We start from the raw sequence: 9,679 nt of genomic DNA, 5'->3' as shown, positions 1-9,679 counted from the left end.
CATCTCATGGTTAATATCCTTTTTTTTTATGAAATAAGGGGGCAAACGAGCAAACGGGTCACCTGATGGAAAGCAACTTCCGTCGCCCACGGACACTCGCAGCATCAGAAGAGCTGCAGGTGCGTTGCCGGCCTTTTAAGAGGGAATAAGGGTAATAGGGGAGGGTAGGGATAAGAAGGGAAGGGAATAGGGGAGGGTAGGGAAGGGAATAGGGTAGGGGACTGGGCCTCCGGTAAACTCACTCACTCGGCGAAACACAGCGTAAGCGCTGTTTCACGCCAGTTTTCTGTGAGAACATGGTATTTCTCCGGTCGAGCCGGCCCATTCGTGCCGAAGCATGGCTCTCCCACGTATAAAGTGTATAAAGTATAATCCTACCAATATTTTATATTACACATTAGGAAAATAATACAAAAACACAACATCACTTTTTCACATTCCCGGCAAAACTTGCTAGATATGTCCGAAATACAGTGCGCTGGCAGTAGGGCTGAACGGGCAGCCCCGTTTACAAGTTATAGGGGGAAATTTTTTGAAGAGTTGGCATCACTGAATGGCGGTTGTAAAGCGCTTATTCCACTTAAGCGCTTATTCCACTTATCCTAGCTAGGAAGTCCTAACTAGGATCCTAAAAAATTTAGTCAAGTGGAATAACATTTAGAAAGCTAGGTTCCTAGCTAGGATCCTAAATCGGAAAAAATGTGGCTTCTAACTGACTAAATCGGTGTGGGCCAGATGGTTTCAACCTTTTATCTGTAGTGGGAACTGCTAAATCTGTATTAAAGTCTGTGTGTGTTATAAGATCTGGAATCCATTCCTAGGTAATTTCTTAAGTCTGCTGGTTCCAAGTAGTTCAGAAAGTTCATAATTCATAATTTTACGTGAAGCAAAAATTCTTTCAACCATCTTTTTCGCCTTTTATTTATTTTTATTTTCATTGAGCCAACAGCTAAGCCTATGAGAAGACCATAGACATAATATATACTGTCGTAAAGACCACCTGACAACTCGAAAATGCGTGACCATTTTTGATCTGTCAATGTGTGCGTGTACTAGTGATGTATATTTTACTATCGATAGTATAGTATTTTGCTATCGATAGTTTAGTCCGTTCGAGTTCGAGATTTTACCTGAGTTTCTATAAGAAATAAATAATATGCAACTTTGATAGATTTGTATTTCAAATTAGGTATCATAAATTTTAATTGGCAAAAAAGGTGACGATTGAAAAGTAGATACACATTTTCTTTTGGAATGATTTTTCAATCGTCGGATATGTTATGACATGAGGTTCTTATAGGGGTAAATAATTTACACTTAACACATTATAAAGTTACTTATTTATTACTCAGGTAAAATCTATCTGGTAAATCAGTCCTTACATTGAAAGTAAACGTTGAAAGTAAACAACACACATAGTATATTATATTTTATTCTTAAATTAAATACATATTATAAAATATCATAATATTTTATTACAATTATTTTGAACCGACTTCCAAACAGGAGGAGTCTAGACGTTCGCCTGTGGATAAATTTTTATGTATGTTCAACGATTACTCCGCCGTTTATGAACCGATTTTCAAAATTTTTCTTTTGCTGTACATTGTATTGTTCCGAGTAGGTATCATCTTCACAAAAGTGGTGGTCTGGTGATGGAAACAATGAGAAATCGAAGTGACTCCTTGATATTCAAATGGGAACATATGGTCCCAGAAAACGTTCAAAATCTTTCGATTAATAAATTTAAAAAAGTAGTCAAAGAACGTTTTGTGCCAAAGCCAAAATGATTTCATAATTGATGGCACATCTTGGGAGTAGAATGCTGAATGACTGCTTGCAATGCTACTTCTACATGACTTACAATTATTATGTATCTATCTATGTTTACATTGTATAATTTATAGTTACAGCATTGTAAATTTTGTTTTAAAAGATAATTTTTTTTTCTCACTTTTTTTGGTAAAAAGTGGGCGTGCGAGTTTCTTACGCCGGTTCTTCTCGTCGGCTTAGTTACCGAACCAGTGGTAGGCACCATGTATTCTGAAAATATATTTTATTTTAGATTTGTTCAGAAATAAAGCAATTTTGATTTTGATTTTTTAAAACACCAACTGTAAGTATAGAAAACGTTAAGGACAGCTAAAATGAGTAAAATTATTATTTTTAAACAAAAAATTAAAACCAACTTCCAAGGCAATGACAATAGTAATATTATACTTAAATGAACTAAAAAGTATTAAATAATTCTTATTCTGTACTCAGTATAATTCTGTTCTCAATCTTCATTATTTTGCTATCGGTACCAGCTAACCTAATCGCCAGTTCTCTGACAGAATAGGTATAACAGCAACTTATATACTTAGGACTGGTACCGACTTCAAAATTATGAAGATTGAGTACAGAATAAGGATTATTTAATACTTTTTAGTTCATATAAGTATAATCTTAAATGAACTAAAAAACATTAATTGCTTATAATTGCTTATTTTTAATAATTGCTTCAGTAACAAGTGCAACAGTATGTCAAACTTACTGGCACAAATAAAGTTGGGATAGCTCCTTTAACCAAAATAGTATTTATTCTAATTTTTCTTTAAAAATTTTCAATGAAATGTTTGCTACATATTGTTGAATTTTTCTTGGGATTCCAACCAACACGCCCAATTAATTTCAGCCATTTTCCTCTTATTAGAGGATCTTGAGGGAATCTGTAAAACAAATGATTATGATATATAAATATAAACCTTCCTCTAGTTTTAGAGTCACTCTATATTATAGTAGTTATATTATATTAGCTATATTATAATATACTATTAGTTAAAATAAGATATTAATATGTCCTTTTAGTCCGACCGCACACTATCCGAATTTGTGATCACTAAAATTCGGACGCCCCGCCCCGCTCATACATTTTGACACGTCAGAAATTCTTTTAGTATGATGGGTCTACAACAAAATGTATGAACAGAGTGCGTTCCGCCGGGCGTCCGAATTTTTCTGATCAGAAATTTCGTATAATGTGCGGCCGGGCTTAAGGTGATAAATATAAAGGTAAATGATTTTTATTTTAGATTTATGTTATTGTAAAATATCGATAAGCATATCGATAAATTTGATTCAAGCACTAGCGTATATGAAAGAAATTTTGATGAAAAATTTTTCTTCAAAATTTGTGTAATATAGGAACAATAGTACCTTTAGTTACGCAAAATATGAAAGTAAAAGGGAGGATTCACAATATTTTATTTGAAATAGAGAACTAAAGACCAGAATATAGCAAAAATAAACACATCGTAGCAATTAGGACATGAAGATTAATTACGGGTGAAATGTATATTTTTCAGGATTATTCCTATGATTTACACTGCAATCACTCACAGCACAAGTTATTATTGTTATATATAATAGTATTTGTTGAAAATAACATACGATTTAAATAATAAATTATTGCAAATACCGAAAGGGCATAAAAACGATTGACGACTTTTGACGACCTGTCAAATAAAAGTTGTTACAATTTTCATTAGACTGCCTCTCTCTTTTCATCTTGTCATAATTCCATAAAGGATTTTCTTCTCTCTCGCACTCTTTGTTGGTCTTTAGGTATATATTATGTCTATGGAGAAGACCAATTTTTGTTGCTTTGATAGAACTGAAGCCATTAAGAAGACGTCTGACCAAAATGACATCTGATTTAGTCACCAAATTAGGACAAGTGGAATAAGAAGCTTCTAATTAGTCTCCTATTAACGCTGCAAAAACTTTATCCCCAAGAATATCCCCAAAAAAATTTACTCCCAAAAAACCCACTGTATTTATTTGATTTTTTCCCACTAAATGTTGTGGGAATTCCTGAAATCCCCATAGTTGGCAACACTGCCGCCATTTTGAGTTTTCTCAATTTAGAAGTTTGGTTTGCGCGATTGCTTTCAATCTTTAGGCTGTAATATTTTACTAAATATAATAATTTAAAGTATTCTGCTACTTGCTATATCCAATATGTTGTAAGCTTCAGTTTATAAAAACAAGTGCTTGGTTTTGTGTATTTCCATCTGATACGGAATTTTCTGATTACGTATCACCATGTCGGCTCACGAGCAAATGAGGGCAATGCTGGACCAATTGATGGGCACTGCTCGCAATGGTAATTTTCAAATCATAAGCTCATAGAATTTGCTAACCTATTGAGGTAGTTTTGTAAAGAATACATCCACGTAATTTATTGTTTTAGGTGAAACCGATCGCCACGGAGTAAAGTTTTACGACGATGCAGTTTGCAAATCATTTTTATTACAATGCTGTCCGCATGAAATCTTATCGTCCACGGTAAATAAACATTTGCTATTTGTTTGGTTTTCAAATTAATGGGTTTTTTGAATTTCTGAGGCTATACGATTTTAACTTCCTGTACTTTCTATCTCAGAAATTCAAGTAGTCTTGTACATTTGGATGCGCCATATGAAATTGAGTGTTATTTATGTCCGAATGTACTAGACTGTTCTCTTGTATTCTGTACTGTGTAGTCCTAGGAGACATAAACAGAGTGGCATTAACTGTGGTGAAATATGCTTTTCAGAAAATGCCCAACACTTATTTATTGCTCATCACAATACTTAACAGATGAGGGATAGATTGTAACAGTTAGGCTGTTCTGTAAGTACCCAGATGTACGTATAAAACATTTATAGTTAGCTGACTGTATTTCTACTGCTAAGCAGTATTTAAATATCAGGCTTTAATTTATTATTAATTGTCCATCGGTTTCTATTGCTGCTGTGGTGAGTACATAAGAAAGTTATTTTCCAAAATCTAAAGCTGGGGCAGAAATTGCTGGTTCTTTACTACATTGGGTACGTACTGTGCTGTTTACATGGCTAGATTTCGAAAGATCTAGTAAGTGCATGTATACATGATTGAAACACAAATTAGATGCATTATGAGTAAAAATATTTAATTGTGAAAACATTTCATTCAAACCTTAAATATTAAATATAATTATAATCAATTTGAATAAAAATTGATACATAACGGAAGGTTAAACAACACTTTGCTTGTTGTTTATTAAAACCTAAATCATTGAAAAAACATCATGATATTAAGATATCAACTTATACATAAATGCAAACAAAATTCTAATCAGCTTTTACAAATGTTGGTTATTTTAATAATACAATGATTAAATAGTTTAAAGGCTCACTTACATCGGTCTGATTTAAAGTTAATCCTTTAGAAAATATTTAAATATATTGTTGTTATAAAAAAGAAGAGGATTAGCAATAATCCAGATTGGTGCAAGTATAACAAAAATATTTGGTTTCTGGCAAAATTTCACAATCTTTCCTTCCAATTTGTTGATATATGTAAGAAGAGGTCTTTAGAATGTTTCTTGTTACTTTAAGATTTTGTTAACATTATCACAACATATCGAGTTATTTCTTCCAATTTGTAAGTATTTATTGGTAATATTGGCTGGTTAGCTGTTCTTCGTGAGCAGTGTCGGTGATATTGTATGTATTATCCTAACAATTTTAATTAACTATTATCCTCATGGGATACATTATACTGTTTAGTAAATTATCAAATTGTCACAAACTCAATCAATATGATGACTCAAAGTATTAATTTTTTTGCATCTTATTATTGAAGGATCTCTACTTCCTGCTGTGACAGGACAGATTGTAAAGAAAAACCTTTTGGATCATCATATTGCCAATGTTGTAATTTTTTTTTAATAAAATTTGGGATGTTGGATTCCTAATTTGAATCTCTGATAATAATTGGCAAATGAATAATATGAGATCTGTCTGTAAAAAAAGTTTCTATATGAAACATTGTGGTTGTGTTCAACAGTGTATTGTTTATTTTGTTATGATTTTGATTGCAGCGCATGGACTTAGGTGAGTGTCCTAAAATACATGACTTGGCTCTACGTGCAGATTATGAGCTAGCCACAAAATCCAAAGACTATTTCTATGACATTGATGTAAGTATGTGTAAAAGTATTTCAACATTTAAGTATTTTGTTTTTTAAATCATAGAAATCCTATAGAATGTACAATATCTATTAGCATTTTATTGAGAAAAACTTTATGTAAATAAGAAATAACTATTAAACTACTATGTAGTAATTAAACATTTCATGATTTCCACTGGTGAACTTGCATACTTGAACATACATGGTTTTTCAAAAAAGGTAAAAAAATATATGTTAATATTTTTTTTCTATAAAAGGCTACAGAACATTTAGAAGCATTTATCGCTGACTGCGACCGACGCACGACAGCTGCTAAACAACGTCTCGCGGAGACTCAGGAGGAATTGTCTGCAGAAGTGACGGAGAAGGCTAACTCCGTTCATGAGCTGGCAGAGCAGATAGGACAGAAGCTCGCCCGGGCCGAGGCTCTCGGTGAAGAGGGAATGGTAGAGGAGAGTGTAAAGTTGATGTGGGAGGTAATTATGTAATTACATAAAACTTATATTTTATATTGTAATAATAACCTGTAATCTTGTCTTCTGTCTTAATAATTTGAGCTCAAAATCAATATTAATATTATAATCATAGTATGCTTCTTAAATCTTAATGTTACCTTCATGCAATGGTCATTATGCGGACATTTAGAAATGTTAAGCAAATAACAAATTTCTCAATGTTACAGATTGATGAATTAAGGAAAAAGAAGGCTGTGGCGGAACAGGAGTATCGTAACTCGATGCCTGCTTCATCATACCAACAGCAGAAGCTGCGCGTGTGTGAAGTGTGTTCCGCGTACTTGGGTATACACGACAATGATAGACGACTGGCTGACCACTTTGGGGGTAAATTACATCTTGGCTTTATAACCATTCGAGAGAAACTAGCAGAACTCAAGGTATGTCTTTATAAATTGGTATAATAATTAGTAAATAAGCGATTTTTTATTTTTATATTTTCTGCATTTTCAACAGTTGTATAAATAATATTGTTTCTATGTTACCATAACAAATCTATATCTCGTGTGAAGATGAACACACTTTCATGTGAAAGTTGAACATAAAGGTTCTTTTTGAAGGCCACTAAGAACTTTATAATACATATGTAATAATTACACATAATTATAATTATAAGTCATTCATGTTTTATAATAACCCTCCTGGCAGTCGGGTAAAAATCACAATGTATATTTTGACAAATTCGCTGATTTAATTTCTGAAAAAAATCGATAAAAGAAGTAAGGCCGCGTCCCCATCAAACACTACGTGGCGCCGCGCCGTCACGTGTCTCTCCGCTGGGCGCTGATCTATTCTATTTGAACATTCTAACCACTGAATTACAATATTTACAGAAAAATGTAGACAAACGTCGCGAGGAGCGCGGCGCCTCTGAACGAGACCGCAGCGCTTCTGAGCGAGATCGCAGCGGGCGGCGGCACTACGTCGGCGGGCGCGAGTTGGACCGGCGCGCGCGCAGGCACCGCGAGACGCGCGGGAAAGACGAGCGGCCGAAGGAGCCCGAGCGTGAACGAGGCAAGGACGAGCGAGCCAACCGCGAGCGAGAGAGGGATCGCGATCGTGAGAGGGAGAGGGAAAAGAGGTATGTACCAATAATTGTACTATCAGAGAAGTTGGTTTATAAGCAGATGGCGGACCTTAAGTAATTTGGTCGCGATACGTAAAACCCATCCAACCACTGACCTCCATTATACAAGTACGCTGGACTTATGAAACCCTTTGAAATGACTGCTGGTTTATGTGCCTATTTGAATCTGAATCAGCGCCCCCAATGCGGGGGAAGAGAACTAAATTTGACGTAAAATGACGTTTGAAAGTCGTCATATTGGCGCTGATAGCAGTACTGGGAGTACTTGGAACTAATACTAGTTTCTACAACCAATAGCGATTAAGCAGCCATTTGCAAGTTGCGTCAGATTTAGTTCTCTTTCCTCGCATTGGGGGTGCTGATTCCGCTTCAAATAGGTACAAAAAGCAGGTGGGTATCATAAGTCCAGCGTACTTGTATAATGGAAGTCAGTGCATCCAACCGATCACAGCTAACATTGAATTGACATTAGCTACTGCTCATGAATCAATTTCTTCGATGGTACTTACAAATAAACAGTATTATACAATGAATGTAAAGTGTGTTTTCCAACTGCATTATGCGGCATAATGCTCAACAACTACAGCAACTTTTAACTGTCAAGCACTCTCAAATAAAACTTCGCCATTGTGCGCCTCTGAGTCGAATTATGCTATGCCATTGGTAAACATACAATATCTTTTGTCAAAACAACCAGTGTTATTGGCGATTAGACTTGATTGATATCCAATTTAATCTCGTCATTTTTACCCATTATTTCGAAATAAAACCAGCTAATGGGCAAAAGGAAACACATTGACATAATCACTACATTATGCAATTCCAAGTTGCTAGTCTGAAAACATTTATAGTCTGAACACACCATGCTAATTTAACATTGTTTGCTTACAGACGCAGTCGTTCTCGTAGCCGCAGCAAGCGCGAGGGTTCGCGCGAACGGTCGCGCGGCCGCGACCGAGAACGCGAGTCGCGTCGCAGTCGCTCCTACCGGTCCACGTCGCACGACCGTCGCCGCGACTAAATTGTCATCGATGTACCATATCTAGGGACTTGTGCACTCCGAAATCTCACTATAAGCTTCAGTTCGAAAGATAAGTTTTTGAGTTCCGAATTTCTATTTTCTGCTGACTTGTAAAAATGGCAAATAGATATGGTCGGTTTTTGATGCAGAGCTCATCTATACACAACATTCCTAGATGTGGTAATTGAAACCAATCTATTTGGAGAACACTCATTTTTTATTTTAACTTGAAAACATGAAAGATCACATATTTATCCTGGACGAGGTCTGAGTCGTTATCCAGATAACTTCTTATATAATACCATTTAATAATAACGTTAAGTAAAATGAATTACGAATATTTTGGGTGTATGAACTATGTACGTGAAATATTAGTTAAGTGACAAAATTTGTTCAGCCAGTCATGTAAACTATTATAAGTAGATGTCATTTCCTGAGAATCTGAGTACCTAAATTTCACCCAAATTGGTTTAGCAGTTGTCGTGTAAATAGATTACAGACAGACACTATATCGCTTTTATGATATTAAAAATGGATTTAATATTATTTTTTCTCTGAACTCGACCATATGCCCAAATATCCGTAATTGGTTCTATTTAACTTATTGTTACATTGAGTATACAAGTGAAGGTGAATTTTAGATAGGTTTGTTGCATGAATATTTTAGATAAAATTTTCGTGTAACGTTCATGTAAATCAGTGTTTTATTTGATATTTTACATTACAACTGAAACAGAACTATTATGTTGATAATAAGGTATGGTGAGAATTAATTTTATATTATATATTATTAGTGAAGCGTGGTTATTATTTATTAGGAAAATGAACTGTACTTTTGTAAGATATCAAATAAAACTGTTGATAACTTTATCTTGTTTTATTATGATTGATAAGACCTTGAGGAAATGGTGCATTACTAATCGAATCATTTACACTATATTATAGGGAATAACACGCAAAGGTTATTCCCTTTAAAATGATGCCCCTTTAAAAAGGAGCAGAGAGTGCTACTAGCACAACAGTGCTCCCAAAGTGATAATGCGCATAGAAATCTTCGTAATTTTTCGGCAACGATCGTA

The 9,679-nt window shown here is 34.6% G+C and overlaps 1 protein-coding gene across 3 annotated transcripts; it reads left to right on the top strand.

Annotated features, from left to right (window-relative positions):
* Positions 1 to 3,890: 3,890 nt before the first annotated feature.
* LOC121732825 (putative RNA-binding protein Luc7-like 2) lies at positions 3,891 to 9,679 on the top strand. Of its 3 annotated transcripts, none has more exons than XM_042122820.1 (7): positions 3,891 to 4,147; positions 4,235 to 4,329; positions 5,888 to 5,986; positions 6,235 to 6,453; positions 6,660 to 6,872; positions 7,326 to 7,573; positions 8,471 to 9,679. In XM_042122820.1, the coding sequence occupies exons 1-7, from the start codon at positions 4,087 to 4,089 to the stop codon at positions 8,598 to 8,600; spliced, it is 1,065 nt and encodes a 354-aa protein (XP_041978754.1). In that variant the 5' UTR covers positions 3,891 to 4,086; the 3' UTR covers positions 8,601 to 9,679. The 3 variants fall into 3 exon arrangements, with proteins under 3 accessions (XP_041978754.1, XP_041978756.1, XP_041978755.1); XM_042122822.1 differs by lacking the exon at positions 3,891 to 4,147 and adding an exon at positions 4,580 to 4,656 and having other exon boundaries at positions 4,238 to 4,329; XM_042122821.1 differs by lacking the exon at positions 3,891 to 4,147 and adding an exon at positions 4,580 to 4,670 and having other exon boundaries at positions 4,238 to 4,329.

This window comes from Aricia agestis, chromosome 12 (genome assembly GCF_905147365.1).
Source record: "Aricia agestis chromosome 12, ilAriAges1.1, whole genome shotgun sequence".
In the NCBI taxonomy this organism is placed as follows: Eukaryota; Metazoa; Arthropoda; class Insecta; order Lepidoptera; family Lycaenidae; genus Aricia; species Aricia agestis.
The sequence above is the reverse complement of the archived record's forward strand: the minus strand, read 5'-3'. Positions and strand labels throughout refer to the sequence as shown.

Coding starts and splice junctions, on each gene's coding strand:
- LOC121732825 (XM_042122820.1), top strand. CDS start 4,087: ATGTCGGCTCACGAGCAAATGAGGGCAATGCTGGACCAATTGATGGGC. Junction 6,454..6,659: donor GTGTAAAGTTGATGTGGGAG/GTAATTATGTAA, acceptor TCAATGTTACAG/ATTGATGAATTAAGGAAAAA. Junction 7,574..8,470: donor GAGAGGGAGAGGGAAAAGAG/GTATGTACCAAT, acceptor GTTTGCTTACAG/ACGCAGTCGTTCTCGTAGCC.